At 41.4% G+C, this 18899-nt stretch overlaps 2 protein-coding genes across 2 annotated transcripts; both read right to left on the bottom strand.

Moving 5' to 3' along the window:
• Window positions 1-1050: 1050 nt before the first annotated feature.
• On the bottom strand, window positions 1051-4483 carry n4bp2l2 (NEDD4 binding protein 2-like 2). Its single transcript, XM_079354468.1, has 6 exons — window positions 4326-4483; window positions 2956-3995; window positions 2731-2855; window positions 2119-2207; window positions 1952-2028; window positions 1051-1862 (listed from the first exon to the last, which is right to left on the bottom strand). The coding sequence occupies exons 2-6, from the start codon at window positions 3993-3995 to the stop codon at window positions 1694-1696; spliced, it is 1500 nt and encodes a 499-aa protein (XP_079210594.1). The 5' UTR covers window positions 4326-4483; the 3' UTR covers window positions 1051-1693.
• Window positions 4484-5076: 593 nt separating this feature from the next.
• On the bottom strand, window positions 5077-18375 carry brca2 (BRCA2 DNA repair associated). Its single transcript, XM_079354216.1, has 27 exons — window positions 18185-18375; window positions 17751-17849; window positions 17230-17463; window positions 17014-17071; window positions 16725-16777; window positions 16595-16623; window positions 16397-16508; window positions 16259-16314; window positions 15954-16044; window positions 15134-15799; window positions 10709-15019; window positions 10452-10547; window positions 10288-10357; window positions 9704-10197; window positions 9430-9620; window positions 9151-9338; window positions 8860-9030; window positions 8085-8457; window positions 7846-8001; window positions 7626-7773; window positions 7438-7550; window positions 7144-7342; window positions 6852-7018; window positions 6620-6758; window positions 6290-6546; window positions 5682-5816; window positions 5077-5579 (listed from the first exon to the last, which is right to left on the bottom strand). Exons 2-27 carry the CDS (start codon window positions 17803-17805, stop codon window positions 5235-5237), a joined length of 8907 nt encoding a protein of 2968 aa, XP_079210342.1. The 5' UTR covers window positions 17806-17849; window positions 18185-18375; the 3' UTR covers window positions 5077-5234.
• Between the last annotated feature and the right edge of the window lie 524 nt (window positions 18376-18899).

Here is an 18899-nt window from a genome sequence, read left to right as displayed (position 1 = left end):
GTCGCTTACAGTCTCAAACCATGCAGGTCACAGTGTGTCTGCATCTCTCCCCATTCTTCAGGCCCTAACTCACTTAACAACACTGTTACCTTGGCACACACGTGTTTGCTTTCTTCCTGTACTGCAGAACACAATGATTCACATTTCTATTTTAACAGCCATGGATGCTGTAGATCAAGGTCAGTGCTGTTAATAAACCCCAAGAGGAAAGACAGGAAGTTGTGGATGAGCATACAATGTAAACTGCAGTCTGAGTCAGAAAATCATGTCCCGTTTTTTCATGTTAATCTTTATTGTATAAATTATAATACAGTAGTGTAGTCATTATTATCTTAGAGCTGGAACATTTTAGCTCCTGGGTTATTGAAACACAATCAGCCTAACAGAAGGGGCATCACACTGCATGTGCACTACTTGTTATTCCCCTTCTATTTTGCTATTTTTAAACATGGAATGGTACAGTTTGCATTTTTCAAAGCAGCGAGCAGGAAAGGTAACCCAGATCTGTCACATAAAGCTCCATCGGAGAATGTGTAGTTCCCACAGGGAGCACTGAAACACTGGTGTCTGCAGTGGTTTTATTTCTTTAAAGAATAACAAAGATTTAAGACGACTGCATTTTCTATGAGTGGAATAAATCAATAACCCGACTGAATGTTAATGCAGCAACAGTAAAAACAATCTGGGGTCCAGAGATGAATAAGTCCCAGCTCTCCGTAGTTCTCACTGCTTTGAAAAGTCAACACAAAGGCCCATCCGTGTGCAGCTTTAATTAACTCTACAGGGAATACAAAGGCAAAATGTTTTTTTCCTGTGAGACTAGCAGAGTAGTACATTTATTCAAAACAGTCGTCTTTACACTTACCATTGCTGAAACTACAGTCTTTCAGTGTCATGCAGTACAGTCTCTTTACACAGTGTCTCTCATCATATCAGTAGTTCAGTCCCAGTGTAGTGGGGTGCAAGATTCTCCAGGATTTCTCTAAACACCTCAAATGTTAGTGATGTGTTTACCTGAAGTTGGTCTTAGTCACAAATCACATCAAGATACAGTCATATCAGAAAGGCTTTATTTGTTTAGTTACTTTTTTTAGATCAGCTGAACAGGGGAAACGTTGCCGATAAACAAATGACACATTTTATACAAAAACAGTGAATTTATAAGATTGAGACTTGGTTCATCTAACCCAGCCTGCTTGAACCTCAAACAAGCTTCAGATGAATAAACTCAATATCTTTGAAAAAAAAGGAACAAAAGGGCTGGAATGACCAAAGAGCTTTATAAGCGTGAAACTTGTTGTTTACCAGAATTGACAATTGTGGCATTTGCTCTTCTGACTTTTACATTTAACAACCAGGTGGTAATGGATCATCACAGAATACTAACACGAGGTAAACAAGGAGAGCCTGAGGGGATTTCTATGTTGTTGAACTTTGTATAAAACACACATTACAAATGAACAAGTCTGCAAAAATCAATCATTTTGTACAAAATGCAAAAATTAGGAAGATTTATTTTTAGATCAAAAGTCACCACGATTAAGAAAACTTTAGAAAAAATATATTTCTTCTCTTTGTAGAAAAATTACATTCGACAAAATAATTTATTAGAAATTATGCAGGAAGTACCAAAATGTACATCATTACAAAAGTGTTCTTTGGAGGCAGATATTCAGCTGGTTGTCTGTGAACGCTAACTGAAATCTCTGTGCCTCCTCATCGTCGGAGGCTGCTCCGGCTGATGTCTCTGGTTGACGTGTTGCGGCTCTCGTGAACTCATGACGATGTCAATGGATATTGGGAAAGAAAAACGATCCATCATCTGTGCGATCTTCTCATGCGGGACGCCGTGCTTGTTCCTCCTGAAGGAAAAAAAGTCAAGCGTGAGAAGTGTCGGTGTTTTTAAACTCTGCACTTGTTTGAATGTGGTACGATGATTATTAAAGCATACTTCTCCAGCTCATAAGGATCAAACTTCCAGCTGGTGTCAGGTTCACAAAAGTCAACTTTGTATCCTCTGTCCATGGCCTGTTGAAAATGTTGGATTTGTTTTGACAAGGATCATTAAAAAGGGGAAGTTACACATTAAAAAGTGATTCGTAAATATCATCTACCTACCAGTTTGACATATGGCTTCATTTCCCAGGCTTGGATGTTTGTGTTATCAATAATAATGGGAGTTCGGCCATCATGCATAGCGTCTGCAGCTAAAAGAGAAAAAAGAAGATTCTATGAAAAAAGAACTGGCAAGAGAATAAAAATTAAATAAAATCATAAACATTATTGTTCTGTCAACAACCGTACAGGGATCTTATTGTTCTTCACTCGTAAAGCCCCCCCCCCCTTAAAAAAAAACAGTTTCATGGCTGAGTGAGATAATTCAATTACACAGTTCTTTATCAAAGGCAGATTTGATCTGAGGACTGCAACTAATTGTTTTACTTGGAATCAATCCCAAGATAATGTGCGAGACAAGCATTATAAAAACTGTTATAAAGAACATTTCCATACAGTTTACTGATGGTATTATTTAAGTTCGTAGGTCACATCCATGCATCAAAATGAATTTGAGTCTGTTTTATAACCAGCAAAAAACACCTCAGGGGAGCCTTAACTCATAAATTGATCATCAGAATAAACAGACGGAGCTTTGATAAAAATGCTGTTGTCATGACACAGGGACAACTTTTTCATTAAAAATTAACGATACATTTCTAAACCAGTCAATACCTCGTCTTTGGTTCCACTCATGTGCCGCCCCAAGAAGGCCTGCTTCATAGTGATATCCGTTTCTGTGAGCAAAGTAGTCATCAGTGCTCAGGATCAGGCCGCTGGGCCCGGTGGAGAGCAGCTCCCTGTGAGCAGGACGGATTTGATTTATTCAGGCCACAAACGCAAAACTTTTAAAGAGACATCGCACTTATTTACAAGACTCAAGATCACATATAGATGTACCTGGCCAAAGTTGATTTCCCAGATCCTGGTAAACCCCTCATCAAGATCAGCACCAAGGAGGAATAATGTGCACTGGTGTAGTCAGGCTGTTGGCTGTGATGCTCCCACTGTTGAGTTTCTGAAGAATTTCTCTGGCGCCAGTCATAATCCTCTCCAAACTGACACCATTCTTCTTTTGTATCAGTAGACCATTCAAAGCTTGCATTTCTTCCTGAGTGAGCATCATAGCTACAAATCCGTTCATCCTTGTCAAGATATTGTGAAGAATCTCTGTGGAAGCCCGGAGAGGAGTGACTGTAAACATTCAGAGGTGGGTAGCTGGAAAATGGTGGAGCACGAGAATCCTCTGGATGCTGGTTGGTGAATCCTGAACCAGTCTGGTTTAGATTCACGTGCAATGATGGATTTTGTGCCTTTGGGAATGTAGGTAGAGGTGGTGGGGGATGAAATGGGGGTCTATGAAATCTTGGATTTGGTGGTCCGGTTGGTGTTTGAGGATACTGCCATTGATTGTGAGGAGAAGCATTTCCACCGGAGCTGTGGTCCAGGTCTGGCCTCAGTCTTCTCGGATGGTATGGCTCATTACGATACCAGTGTGGCCAGGTTGACTGTGTCTGTCCACTACTTCTCTGGCGGCCGTCTCTTTCTGCGTTCTTTACACTTTGCTCCTCTCTGACATCACGCCTCTCTTTGCTGTGAGGTGCGTTTGAAGATACGGTTGGTTGTACAAAACCTTCATCGTGTTTCTCTGGGTTATTATCATCAGCACCATCAAGTGTCTTGATCTGCTCCAGCTCTTTGTAAAACTCACTCAGTGTGTCTTCTATGTCAGACCTGGCTGTGTTTCTTTCTGGTGGAAATGCTGGACCAATGAAGGTGGTGCTGGTGAGTCCGACCTCCTTCAACACTCGCTCCCTCTCACTTTTATCTGGACTGCTTTGGTCATTTCTCACAGATTTATCTTCGCTTCTTTCACCAACAACTATGGAAGGCTTTTCTTTGCCATTAGAGGTCGTACAGGATGATTTAATATTAGACATCTGCAAAAACAAACAAGGCACAATCTCAAAATCTTGGACTATTTACTTTAAAACTTGATATTAAATGAACACCTAATATCAGTACGTTGATACCTTCAAATGCACATTTAAAAGACGTTATAATATGAATATTGTAAAAATAAAATAATAAATGAATTGGCTTCTTCAGTTTTCTCGGTCATAGTTGAAACCAGTGAAACAAGCATGATGTTAGCTATCTCGTGCTCCACGTGAAATAAACCGCTAATTTAAAAATATAAAACTTTTAAATTCAATTATGTTTTACTCTTTTATTGTAATAGGTGTAAAATGTCGCATTCTGTGGCTTACCGTAAAAAATATGGAAACATAAATGATGGACACATCAACATAAAACACCCGGCACACAACTTCCACATTGCAGTCGTCTTGTTTAGGGAAGTGACGTATTTCTTCTTCTACTCTTCTTTTGTCTTCCTGGTGCTCGTCAGCGCCACCTGCTGGACTGGGCTTTGACATAGATGTCGTCTTAAATTCTACTTCATCTCATTTTGCTTTCATTTTTTAATTAAACACGAGATAGAGCCTTGATTGTTAGGTAACCAGATGTACTCAGTTATTTTTTTACAACTTTAAATTAGTTTAGCTTGTGCTAAAGAGAAATGTGTAACATGTTTTTTTTTGAATTATTATTAAAGAATTGAAACTGTGTTTTTCAACTGATTTGGATAAGGATAAAAAACATTTTTCAAGATTTGTAAAGTCATTACAGAAAGTCCAATATGTCTTCAATATAATGTGTTCATGGGTTGAACACTTGTTTAAGTAGCTCTATGAATCAACTATTGAAAATATTTAGATTAGTACAATTCTTATTCCCCTAGATATTCTTAAATTAAGCTACGCAAAAGTATCATCAGAAAATAGTTTAAAGAAATCTGTATATTTAGGATGTCAGATTGTGAAAGACAGAACACAATGTATCCAGGTCAAAACGTGTTAAATACCTAACTTTTTTTCAAAAAGCCTCATGAAGAGAATAATGTAAATAACTATGAGGTGAACATGTTTGTTGTGACTCAAGTAAAAAGTTACAAGTCTGTCGTGAATTATTTTCATCTTTTAATGAGTCTAATGAGACTACGACACTCAGAATATGAGCCACAGCAGCCACATTTAAATACTTACATCCACTTATTTATACAGTTTTTTACAAAGCTGTGCTTGTCCTTACACAGTCACATGAACCTGCAGTAAGACTCAAACAAGCAACGCCTGAGTGTCAATCATAGCCAGCTCCTCGTCATTCACCCAGTCATCCTCTGCTGGTGGATTAACAGGTTTGCGAGCCGGAGCCTGCACAGTTTTAAATGTGCCAGGTGTCCCAGACCTCCGAGGGGGGTTGAATGTTTTATTTACACACGGAGAGGACACTGAGCCCATCATGGTGAGAGGAGGAGGAGATGGGATACGAGACAGATATTCCAGAGCTCTCCTCCTCTTCAGACTGCTGGGGTCCTTCTCTGTTGAACAGTTTGTTGTAGGAGGGTTCCTGCCGACAGGTGTAAAGGATCCAAGACTTCTGACTTGATGCTGAGCGGTCACCTGCATTAAAAAAAAGTCAACTCTGACACGTTTGTTTGAATGAAGTTTGTTTCAGAGAAAATGAATCGAACAACCCCCAGAGGCCACAGAAAGTTCACTTACACTACTCTTTGTGTTTTGACTTCTGTCAGCTGTAGAGGATGATGTTCGGGTGTGCAGGGCTGGAGAGGAGAGGACTTCAGATCTGACTAAATGTGAGAGCTTCTCCTCTGCAGATAGGAAGAAGTTTTCCTGGCCCTGAAAACACATGACAAAAATAATCTTTGTTCTTATTGTTAATAGTTATTTCTCTTTTGTTTGATCCACACCAAGGAGATATTCAAACAAAATATGACAAAGATCAACTTCAGCTCATTTAAAAACAAAAATACATTTGATAGACCACACAAGTAAAACTTTGTGTTTCATTGGATTAAATTATAAAAATACATTTCAGTGTTGGTTCTTTAAAAGACAGTTCTTTAACTTCTTCCTCATTGTTTGTATTTTCTATTTTTAATTGAAAGTCTCATCAAAATCTGAACCTGGAAGTTTGTAGAATTGTCAGTTCCTTTTATACACAGATTTTCTCAGAACAAATAAAAATAATGATACCTTTTGAATAAAAAAGGTATCAACCTTTAACTAACTACCCACCTTTAAATGGCTTCCAGAATACACTGTTTTTAGCATCTAAGCCCAAATACAGGATTGGGATTTCAGCACTGTACCTGCATCAGGCTTCTGAGCTGGCTGCAGGATTCCTGAAGATGAACCTCTTTGGGGTTTGTTGAGAAGGAGGTCAGATCTCCGGCGTACACAACAGGAGTAGGATGTGTGGACTGACCTCTCAGCTGCAGGTTGCTCAGAGCCAAAAGGACACGAGGTTTTATCAAATCTTCCAATCCAGAGTGAACCAAGCTACTGAAACATCGCACCTTCACAAAGTCCAGCTTCCCATCGGCCAAATAAAACGCAGGAGAGGAACCTGTGTTTAAGAACAATCATTGAGTAAAGAATATATTCATGAAACAAAGAGATGAGACAGAAACATCACACACCCTGTCCGTCTATGACACGGATGACATATCCTGCCAGATCCACCTCTCCACACAGTGGCTGGTATTCCTGGTTCCTGAGCTCCACAAAGTGGGTGGAGACTCTTGGTTGAAAATGTGTTGACAGCCATTCTGGGGAAGCCTGAGTGAATCAACAAAAGATGAAGATCAAGAATCATTTCCATCATCTATCTGAATGTGTATAAACTGCGTCTTAAGTTCGTCTCAGCGTTACCTGTAGGTCCTCAAACTGTGTTTTCTTTGTGGCTGTCAGCTGAACACTTGTGCTCCCACTAACTTTCTTTCCATCTGAGGCGGTGAGGTTGTAGACTTTGTATCGGCAGCCTTCCTTCAGTGAAGACTGGAGATCATCGGTAGGTCGCCAAAGATTCAACTGATAAACTGCAATAATAAAAATAAAAAGTCAGACACAAAGGTTTTCAACTAGGATTTCACTACACAGCAGTTTTAAAAACAGACAAAGCAACTGCAGTCCATCCACAATAATAATCAAAGAATACACTCACTACTGCCAGGTTGTCCCATGGAGTCAGCAAAGCAGAGCCTCCAGACAGGAGTAACATCTCTCTTGGGACAACTACCTTCACTGTTCTCTGCACTTTCTAAAGCTCGTCTGTAGCGATCCTGTAGTTCGGTCTGCTTCTTCTCCATCACAGAACGCCTGTAGGTAGCAAGAGCCTCCAGCTGCCGTTCACTCAAATCAGCCTGGATCATGACAATGAAATAGGTCTGCAATTAAAACTGTACTTATGAGATGAAGTACATCAACAATGTTTTCAGTTTTAGAATGTTTTCATCACTTCTAGATAAACTGGGTCTTCCTCCACGGCTTCATAGAGCTCCTCTCCATCTTGAAGACTTGCAACATCCTGACGACTGATTGTCCGTCTTCTACGTTGAGTTTTGCTTTTCCCTGAAGATGACAGTTTGTTAAAACATTCAATTTCCACCTGCTTTTAATATATTGTACGATAAACAAATGTCCTACCTTTCTCCTCTTTTTCAAATTCAGCTTGAATCTTTGCAAATAGGATCTCCATGGCTTTTTGTTTGTTGCTGTTGTATCGTCTCGCTTCCTTCTCTTCTGCACGGACAGAACGAAACACCACGCCTCCATCCGTTTTCCTCTCCATCCACTGTAACATGTTATAAACACAGTTAGACATGAATAAGAAAATGAATAAGTAACAACATGAGGCTATACGTGCCTGTATGGGGTAGCTTCTCAGTATGATGATGTCTGCACACCCTACTGGCCCTCCATTGCTGTACAAGGAAGAAACAGGAAGCAGGAACGGCCGCGGATCTCTGTGAAACCCGAGCTTCATGGCCCATCGTGTGGGTCTGCTGCTATTGGCACAAATCTAAAGATAAACAGCCAACAAGCAAACTTGTTATCCTGACATCTTATTAACAAATATACAGAAACTCCTGGGCTCACTCTTACCTTTAACATGAGAGACTCAGGAGCCTCCAGAGGGGAGCAGGCGTCCTGTGATCCCACCAGCTGAGCCCCATGGACGATCAACTTCCCCCCCACAAACAGCCGACCTTTCTGGAGCATGGCCGTCAGAGGCTCGTCCAGCTGTGCTTTAATGGAGTACCATCCATCTGTCAGCCAAACAACTGCAGAAGTGTTTTCAGGCTTGGCATCACCATCTTGTGGAGTCTTTGTGTCACTGGAACGCTGCCTTTTGTGAGAGTGACCCCTGGAGATGACCCCGCACACACAGAGGACCAGCGTTTTGGCTGCTGTGTCGTCCTTTTCCATGATCTTTCTCAGAGCGGGCCTGCGGCTGTGGTCCACCTCGACATCATATCTAAAGAAAGGTGTCAAATAAATACGTTATTCAATAAACAGAAAAGCATATATCTTCATTATCTACTGGGGCTCCTTTTATGATAAAACATACTGATCCAAATATAAGTCCTACAAGACAACCCCCCCTTTTACTGCTCATTTAAAACAAAAAAAATACATTGAGTGCTTTGTAAATCTATTTCAACTTGGTAAATTTATGTGAGGCTTATCAGTGCAAACGTTTCGTCATCTTGTATCGCAGTACTGTTAAAAAAATGGAAGTAGAGAACTGCACTCCAAATGTTAGCTCATGCTAACATTTTAAAACGTGGGTGAAATATGGGTGAATGTTTTGTTAGCTGCACAATGACCTAAACTAGAGTAAGCCACCTAATGAAAACAGTCTAATATTCCTGAGTACCTGTACTTCAGTTGGAGGAGAAGCTGCTCTGGGGTGAGACAGAGGCTGCCCATTGTTTCAGGGAATGATCTCTCCATGGAGGCCTGCTTCCACACAATCCATCTGTAGTGGTTGTACACCCACTCCTCACTGATCAGTTTAGGATCCACACCAGGGGAGTCGCACAATGCTCTATGGACAAAAACAAACAAAAAAACAAAACATACTTAGTGATATCAGTCTGCTTTTCCACAGAGCAAAGACGTCAGTGTTCCTCAGACATGAAGAAATAATAAAAGCAGAATTGAATACCTATAAAACTCTTGTTTCCCTGCAGTCCCATCATTGCTGGGGATCAGCCATCCTCCGTCAGCAAGCTGTACCCCGCCTCCATCTGTAAATGTTTCCTGTCTGATGAACAGCTGTAACCTGAAGCGAAAGGATTCTGCAGTCTCACTGGTGATCTCACACACGTGCTGATGAACTCCACATTCATACAGCTGAAAAACAAAAAACATGAACAAAATCAAATCGTCTTCACATGAAAGTAGATCAGATTTTCACTGATTACAACAACAGCCCTGCCCTTGCCTGCTTTCTTGTGTATCTTGCTGGAGGTTTTCCATTTACTGCAGCTTTTAATTTTAACCTCTGCACTCCTGAGGTTTTGGTTAGAAACAAACTGCCCGGCAAAGGTCGAATGTTCTGACGCTTCTTCTTCCTGATCCTCATGTCTTGCATATCTCGTGCCAGCTCGATGTTGTGAAGATTCTGTAACATTTCTGCAGAACATAAACATGTTAGTCTTTTGACCTTTGTTGTGCATGCATGTTCAGTGTATGGTTGATCAGAAAGGTAACTTCACCTTGGCTTCCAGACAACAGGCCCTCTGCATGTGATTTATCTGCAGCAGAGTCCTCCACTCCACAACCAGCAGCTACTTGTTGTTTATTTATCTGATTGTTACATGTTGTTTCCTCCAAGGTCATCATCTGATTGTCTTCTATGCTTTCATGACCAGTTATGTCCGCAGTGCTTTGTGCTTTTTGAGTGGGTGGAACATAAGTGTTGTTGTTGGCGGGCATTACAGAGACATTGCAGTGTTTATCCTCCTCCTGTGGTTTAGAGGAGCTCTCTTGAAGAATAGTTCTTTGCTTTTTGAAAGGAGGAACAAACGCAGGAGGTGTTCTCATGCTGTCCTTGAGCCCTGCATTCTTGCAGCTCTGCGTCTTTGCATTCTTGAGAAATGGAGGAACAAATGCCGGCATCCTGGATTGTGCTGACCTGCTGCCTCCTGGGATCGAGTGCTGTGTTGGTGCCGTCTTCTGGAATTTGCTTTCCACATACTGGTTTCCCCTGCTGCAAAACAAAATACATATCACAAAGAGGCTCTGATTTTCACCTTCTGTAAAAAAATCAAACATCACCAACAACTTACAGAAAACTTACCTGTGTGGTCTTGTGACATTTGGATGAAGAGAGACGCTGTACTTAAAAACTCTCCTGTCTTTCATTAATACTTTATGAAAAGAGAATCAAGTTCAACAGTTACTTCACATATAGGGGAAAAAAATATATTCTTCTGAATATTTTCAGCAGTGCTGCTGATTTACCATTTGGACTGCTTATTTCTGGATTCAGTGTTGACGCTCTTGAATCCACAGTTCTGTCAAATTCCTCCAGTAATCGCCTCTTTGGTGGAGGCTGACCTGCAATATAAAAAAACCCATCTTTGACAAGTAGTAGTACTTGGAGTTACAGACTGCAACAATTTGGGTGCAGCTCAATCTGAAAACACTGACACTGAAATCTCTGAAACATCAGCAAACACATTTTGTACTTAAATGTTTGCAATTCCACAAACCCTTACCGCTCATTCCTGGGTCCTCGACAGAACGTTTCCCCTTTCCTCTGTGTTCCTCTGCTGCTCTGTTCGTAGGTTTTGGATCAGCCACACCTTCATCCTCTAACAAAGCTTTAGTGCAGTCAAGAGCTTCCTGTGCAAGAAGCTTCTGCTGCGTATCAGTGCAGCCACTGAGATTTACTGACTGTAAGCATAGAACTGAAGGCTCGTCAAACCTCTGCACCTTACAGCCCTCACTGCTGGGAGTCTGGTTCATTTCAGTGTCAAACACAGAGGACATTTCCTCTCTTGGGCCATCATGGAGGTTGCTCACCTCAGGGGGAGTCATTTTTCCTTCTTTGGATTTACTAGTATCCACAAGTGTCTCGTTTTTCATAATAATGCACCCAGGTAAACTCACATTTTGAAGGATTTCCTTTTCATGGTCAGTCCGTTTCACAGTAGTTAAAGATGTAACTTCCTGAGGGTCGCTTTCCTCAGTAGACACAACCTTGTATCGGGCTGTGGTGAGATCAGAATGTGAAGTTCTCTTCACGTCTTTAGCTCTTGATTGATCCCTCTCAGAGGCGTCATGTTGGTTTGATGACTCGGAGTTTGAATCACGATACTCCCCATCTGCAAATTCTTTCAAAAGGGTTTTTGCTTTCAACAAATTGTTCTGTGAAACATGCACTTTTGCTCCCCCTGCAGTCATGAAACCACAATGCATTCTCTCTAGGCTTTCAGCATTTTCTTGCTTCTCGTTGCTGCTCTGTGTATCTGACACAGCTGGGTTCTCTGCACGAAAACTGATGTCACTGAAGAGAGCGTTTGCCTTCTGTAAGGCCTCAGATGAAAAGGGCACTTTTTTACCAGCAGCTGATAAAAAGTGTCCACTCCTGGGTGCTTGACCAGGATCCAGTGTCTTTACTCCATCCTTAACTTCAGCACAATCACTTAGCAGAGTTTTTGCTTTCTTTAGGGCCGCAGATGAAATGGAAACTCTTTTGCCATTGGCTGTCTGAAATCCCCCATTAAGTGGTGGCATTTTGCCTTCCTCTTGACATATTTGTTGGTTTCCTGTTTCCTGAAATGTAGCACTTTGATTTAATAGAGACCATGCTTTTGTCATTGCCTCTTCAGACACGGATACTTTCTTCCCACTGGCTTTGGAGAATCCGCCACCAGTACTCAGTCCACTAATGGTGCAGGGACCGACGTTGTTTGATGTTGTGCAAAATGAAGAAGAGCGGGGCTTAGTCATCACAGCTGGGTTTCTGTGTAAAGAAGCTTCACTTGCTGAATCCATACTGATTTCATAAAACCCTTTTTCAAGCTCCACACCACCCACAGAACTCTTCTTTTCACGGGCTGTAGATGCTCTTTCAGTCACATGTTCAAACTCAGTGCGTCCACATCCAGATTTTTCAGAAAAGTCTGACACCCTTTGATTTTCTGCACATGTTGAAAGGCTTTTCTGCTCGTTGCCACTCCCTCTCAGAGGCGCTGTACATTGATGCTGAACTAAAATGGCATCCTTACTCTCCATAATGTCATGGGCCTTGAAAAACTCATCTGCATCTTGCATTGCCGTTGCTGAAATAAGATCATCATCGAAATCTTTCAAAAGGTTATTGGCGTTGGACAGATTTTTCGACGACACATGAACTCTCGTTTCCCCTGCAGTTGAGAAACCCAAATATATTTTCTCAGTATTTGGGATTTTGGTTTGTTCCTTGTCATGTTTCCTCATGTCTGGAATCTCCTCATGCAAAGGGATATCACTGAAGAGAGCTTTTGCCTTTTTTAGGGCCTCTGCTGAAAGAGCCACAGATTTCCCACTGGCTGCAAGGAATCCACTACTCCTGGGTAAAGGCATCTTGGAATGTGTTGTTTTGACGGCGATGTTAGATGATGGCGATTCGATTTCAGCACATTCATTGAACAATGATTTTGCTTTCTTGAGAGCAGCGGCTGAGATGCAAACACCTTTGCCGCTGGCTGTCTGAAATCCACCGTCACTAGGTGTTGTCCCCTGATTGTTGAGAAATCCTGCTCTTACCTGATCTCTGTTTTCTTTCCGTTCTTTGTCCGTTTCTTCAGCGGTGTGATCTTCGGTCAAAAGGCACTCTGCTTTTTTCATAGCTTCAGCTGACACAAATACTTTCTTCCCTCTCGCTGTACAGAATCCACCGCTCAGGTTATCAATATCAGAGGAGCCAATATCCTTTGGTGCCGTGCATGAGAGAGATGAAAGAGTCTTTGCAGACGAGGACAGGTTTGCATGGGGAGCTGATGTATTTTTTAAAGCCGGCGTATCCTTAGGACCTAAACTTTGTACACTTTTCGACAAGGGTTCAATGTTCTTTTTAAATTGTGCAGACATGCCAGCTTTACCGTCTGTAATGTCACAGTCTTTGAAGAACGCACCAGCCGCTTGTATCGCTTCGGCTGAAATAGAAATTCCTTTCCCACTGGCCATCTGGAACCCACCTCCACATGAGTTACCGTCCATTTTGCCGTTTTTGAAACTTTTTGTTGCTTCTTCATCTCTGATGCCCGTGACCGGTTTTTCAGAACACACAGACTTCTTCATGTTGAGAACACACTCCTCAATCCTCTTCGCAGGTTCATCTCCAGGAGATGCGAGCTTTGCGTTATCGTCTCTATGATTTAAATGATCACCTGTGTGATGATCTGCACTCTGCCCATGCTGCTCCTGAGCATCAGCTTCTCTTCTTAAACTGTCGGGTGAATTTTGACTCGTCACAAGACTCCCCTCTAAATCTGCAAACAAAGCTTTGGCTTTGCTCAGACATTTTTTGGAAACTCGCAAAACATTTCCTCCTGCACTCTTAAATCCTACACTGAGCATTTGGGGACTTTTGTTCTCTGGCAGGCTTGTTTCAGGGAGCCTTGCTCTGTCGAGCGTTTTGAATTTAGCGGATATAAAACTTCTGCTGCCACCTGAAAACGACAGATTTTCAGTAGACGACTTTTCTTCTGTCAGCGGCCTCGACAATGACAAACCTGTGGATTTACTTGAAATGTTGGATGTTTCACAATTTGTTCTACCAGCTGAAACTGAGGCCCTTCTGTCATGCATCACAGTTACTGCCTGGTGCGTTTCAGCCCCCAAACTAAAACTGTCATCAAAATCTATACCTGCAAGAAAATCAGGGTCATGGTCTTTGTCAACTTTTAAAGGAGAGGGGTTTTTATCGGCACACTGTTGTTTCAGCTTTGCAGTTTTGAACTGCGTGAATTCAAACTGGCTGTCTGCTTCTTCTAAGAGAGTGCACAGCTCAGTCACATCGGCCCTCTGGGAAGCTGTTAACTGAAAACTTGTTTCTGCTAATTTCTCTTTTGAAGAAGAGCGCAGGTCTGAGTTTTTTTCGACTGAACTGTGACTCATAAGACTTTCCTGCTTAGAGTCGTGTGCACAGTTTGTTGTCCGATCACTTAAAGTCTCGTCACTTTGAGTTTCTTCGAACAGTCGCTTGGCTTTCTGCAGGTTGGCTGAAGAAATCTGTATTCCTTTATTTGAAGCGGTTTTAAATCCTGATTGATGAACAGATGGAAGAGAAAGCTTTGTGTTTGGCTGGCCATGAATAGGACCATTAAGTGGAAGGCTGTCAATAATACTGATCCTACTCGTTGCCCCGGTAGATAGTTGTGTTGATGGGCTTTCCGTGTTCTGCTCACTCTCTCTGCTCGGACCCACAGTCTCTCCTTTCTTGATTTCACAGGTTATGGTGGCATCATTTTCAGCTTCTTGTAAAATGTTATCCAAATGTACTTTTCCATGTTCTTTGTTTGAAGACAGAGGAGGCGTAGTCCTGTGGACGTCGGTTTTAAAGACAGACCACTGTTGACTCTTTTTCTCTGAGCTGGGGAGAATAAATGACTCTGCAGTTGTGTGGGTGAGATCTGTTACAGCAGACTGAAATCCACTGTCACTTATTGTGACCTCACTGATATGGTTATTTTGGATTGCACTACAAATATGTTTTCTGTTACTGATGCCATCACAGTCAATATGGTTTGTCGGCCTTGCTTTTTGTTTAGCTTGTTTCATAGCCGACAGACAAGCTGATGGAGAGAAGACACTTCCCGGGATATCCTCAGCTTCCTTCCTCAGTTGACCAGGGTCTGACATTTCATTGGTGTCTTGGGCGAAATCTCTGCAAATCTGTGACATGTCGAGATCCTGGACTTCAGCTTGTACAGATAAAGGCAGGTTTTCCTTAGCTTGACTTTGCTTCTCATTTCTCTCCATACTGCAGCATTCTGCTTCACCTGGGCCTTTTTCCAGCTGCTTCATATTCAACTCTTGTTCTGGAAGCAAAGATAAAGAACACAATTAGTCATTGCAGAATAATGGCCTTTTTATCCTCCACCCCAATACAAAATGTGTTAAAGCATTTCCACCCTGTACAAGAAATGTTTTACCAGAATCAGGAATCCTTTGTGAGGAGAGCTTCCTGTGAGATGTTGTTTCAGCACCTTCGTCTGGTTGTTTGGAACTTTTAACAGGGTAAATAAATGTTCTCTTTTTCTTGTTTAAGCCAGAGTCTGTAACATTTAAAGGTCTCCTGACTTGTGTGGCAGACTCAGGCTCTTTTCGCAGATGCTTTGTTGAAATACCATTCCTGACTTTTGTAGCAGTGCTTTTTTCAAAGCTGGAAGCAGTGCATGCTGGGATTTCAGATAAACTCAAAGGAGACCACTGTGTGATTCCATCATCCACAGTTTTCACAGGTGGGGTGGGCGGAGGTCTTTCAGGTTCCTGATCAGCGGTTCCCTGTTGTCTGGACGCAGCATTGGTTGTAGCTGAGACGTCAGTGGAGCTGCAGCCGGGCTCTTCGGTTAAAAGGATTTGTTTTCTTTTGATTCTGTCAGTTTTGACTTTCCTCAGTGCTGAACTACTGTTAGTAAAAAATATAGAGAGGACATTTTCAGCTCCTTCCAGGACATTTGCAACAGTGCTGCGAATTTCTCCGTCCTCAATGGCATCTGGTAGCTTCTGTCTCCAAACACCGTCACTCTGATCCACCGAACTCGAGGGGACGTCATGGGACTCTGGTTTCTGCACAGCATCGGGTGAACAAACTCCTGCTGATGATAGATAACCAATCATCAGAATTTTACACTATGCAACCAAAAGCCTGGGCAATGCAAAATAAGAAAATCTGTGATGTGTAGTTTCATTATTCAACTTCAAAGCGACAACACTATCCTGGACACAAGTATAAAGACTCAAACATGGCACCTTGGTGAACAGAAGGCTTGCACGCTTTTTCTGGTGAAATCCCTCCCAGCCTGGCTGCGTTTGAAAGAGAAGGGAAAAGTTTCCGCACAAGCTGAGGAAAATAAGATGATAAAAAAAGAGTTTCAGAAGCAGAAAAGGAATCAATGTGTACATGATCAGAACTCATGATGAGCTCATACAACTTCTAAATGTCTTCATTTACCAAAGTCCCTTTATGAGAGAATAAATAGGTATGTGTAACATCTGATTTGTTTCCAGCTACACATTATATTTAGTGTGTCTGTTTGGTATGACAGAATACTCACAACAACATCATTGCCAGCAAAGACAGTCTCCCTGCAGGGACTCTCATCTGGTTTAGCTTTAACAAAAGAGGACGGACCAAATCTTTTACAAAATGCACGTATTGGCATGGAGAGATTTAAAAAAAAAAATGTGCTTACTTAAAATCAGAGTGGAGGGCACTGCTGGTGGGGTATTTAGAGAACTGGTCCATGAAATATCAGGATGAATCTGTGCACCAAGACTCTCAGATATCCGCTTTGCACAGCTCTTCTGAATTACATAAAACAAAACAAAAGTGAGAAATTTAATGTTAGACATAACCTCAGGCATACCATGTTTATATTTCATATACTTACAAGGGATTCCTGTGGGCTGTGGAGCAGGTCTGTCGAGATAATAAGGCAAACAAAGAAATTAAAGGGATCATTCAATCGCATTTCAAACGTGATTAATAACAGACGTGAGGAAGATAGATCAGCAGTTTACCAAAACTGTCCAGACTTTGAGGCTGGACACCGTCATACTCTGCACCTGGGACCCTAAAATAAGAAGACGGACATCCAAAACTGATCAGTCAACAACACATTTGTCTTAACAAGCTCCAGTGACACTACAAATGTTTCATTTTACATCTTAACTTGTGCATTTCTTCCAAATATATATTTGCTCCATGAACATAAAAAAGGATCAACACAGTTTCCCCTGATGAAATTCAAACATGAATCTTCACATTTTAAACAGCACAGGCATGAAGTGTTACACTTTTTGCACTCACCCGTCTTTAGACGTCTGGAACAAACATGGACTTTGTGTTGCTGTCAACTTGTGCGTTTCTGAAGAACGTCAAAAGGAAACTTTTTTTAGATGCAATGTAAAGAAAGCTGAGCAACGCTACTTCATTACTGCAACATACAGAATTGATCTTAAATGCGCTGCAGCTGCATTTCTATTCCATTTTAGCATGAGCTGCATTATACACTACAACATTTACCTTGTTCAGCGGTGAACAACGGATCACTCTCTATTACAGGTGACACAACTCGTCTGTGTCTGAAAACTTTTGGGGTAGAAAACAGCTGACTGTCAACTGCAGTTTTGTCAAAAGGGGTTTTAAAATGTCCCTCTTGGTTAGCACAAAGTTCATCTTGATCGCACACATGTTCCTCCGTAGTGGAGGTTTGAGCTGTCAGAGTTTCAAACCAGTCCGGGTCCAGCGGTCCCAGCTCTGCAAAAGAGAAGAGAAATCAGAGAGAATCATATTGTGAATCATATCGTCCCCGGTTTAGTGAATCATTACATGCTTAATCATTTGACATTAATAATTGTATTTTCTTTTATAATTAGCACGTTTGTTTTCTTTTGTTGTTGCACACTTTATTTAGTGTAATTATCATGCATCTAAATAAATATGGTGATCAATGACATGCGCTCTGGTCTGTGTCATGATTTATCGTATGCAGCTTGTGTTAATAATAAATTAATAAAAGCAGAGAGTGAAAGCTGGTGTCTTACCTGTCCAGATCTGATCTCTGAATGTGTCGTACATGTTTTTGGAGGGTAGATCCATGGCAGGTCACTTGGAGGAGATTTGTAGTATGTAACGTGGCACACCTGGGAAGTCAACAGTTTTATCAGAAGACATCTGATGTTGGGAAATCTTAAAATCTAGAAGATGCGATGAAGACTAAGTGATGTTGGACATTGGTAGCCTGCGGCTATTCGTCATTTAGCTAGATGCTAATAACTCCTTAAGTTTAGTCTAAAAGTCAGAAAGCTTGACAACAAACCTAAGTAAGGACAGACACAGGTTTTTTAAACTAACATCTCGGGCAGAGTCATCATAGACGTTTTAGCAGCTGACAGTTTTTGTAAAGTAGGTAAAATCGGGTTCACTTATGAACTCAGCCTCAAACAGAAAGCACACAGCTAAGGTGACTCAAACTCACCATGACGGTGGACGAGAGGACCGACTGTCATGTTGCGACTGAATATTTGACTTCAAACCAAAGCTACAAACCCTCAAGACCAACAAATTAAATAACATTAAGGCGTCGTGCTACTTTACCCCTGCCATGAGAACATCTATATGAAAACAAACCTCGCGCCGCGCGCCAAGTACCGGAAGACCGCCTTCACAATAAGAGTCATTTCCTTTCAGTCTCAGTCTCTCTCTCTCTCTCTCTCTCTCTCTCTCTCTATATATATATAGGCCTACACACACACGAATGAATTACTTTTTTTTTCGGGCATTAAAAGAGCAAATGAAGGACACTGAATTTTCTGCCTTAAAGTGTCACACATGTTCCACACATGTGACACTTTTTTACATAACCTTGTTCTATTTTTATATAAATATACATTTTCTTAGCTCGAGTACACATTCTGTTCCTACAGTATATCTGTGGTTTACCTTTTACAACTGTGATTTCTTAATGTTATAGCTTTGTTGGATATTGCCAGAGATGTAAATATTTTATATTCAAAGACTGCCGTTGTTTTGCAATTCCCTAAATGTAACATTTCAGGCAGTCCTAAGGCTGAACAGCATGTCCCCCCTCAAGCTGAAGCCAGGCGCATAGATAATTCATGTGAGGGGCCACACCATAGACTGTAAAGCCACAAATGGTGAAATAGTATCAAGGAAGCAAAAACAACAACAAC

Source organism: Symphodus melops (genome assembly GCF_947650265.1).
Source record: "Symphodus melops genome assembly, chromosome: 10".
In the NCBI taxonomy this organism is placed as follows: Eukaryota; Metazoa; Chordata; class Actinopteri; order Labriformes; family Labridae; genus Symphodus; species Symphodus melops.
The sequence above is the reverse complement of the archived record's forward strand: the minus strand, read 5'-3'. Positions and strand labels throughout refer to the sequence as shown.

Bases quoted from the DNA above. Each gene is read 5' to 3' on its own strand.
- brca2 (XM_079354216.1), bottom strand. From the start codon at position 17,805: ATGGATCTACCCTCCAAAAACATGTACGACACATTCAGAGATCAGATC. The intron at 16,624-16,724 runs GTAAACTGCTGA...TTATCTCGACAG, and splicing joins TCAAAGTCTGGACAGTTTTG to ACCTGCTCCACAGCCCACAG. The intron at 6,759-6,851 runs GTAACGCTGAGA...TGATTCACTCAG, and splicing joins CACAGTTTGAGGACCTACAG to GCTTCCCCAGAATGGCTGTC.
- n4bp2l2 (XM_079354468.1), bottom strand. From the start codon at position 3,995: ATGTCTAATATTAAATCATCCTGTACGACCTCTAATGGCAAAGAAAAG. The intron at 2,208-2,730 runs GTATTGACTGGT...TTTCTCTTTTAG, and splicing joins TGAGTGGAACCAAAGACGAG to CTGCAGACGCTATGCATGAT. The intron at 2,029-2,118 runs GTAGGTAGATGA...CATTTTCAACAG, and splicing joins TGAAGCCATATGTCAAACTG to GCCATGGACAGAGGATACAA.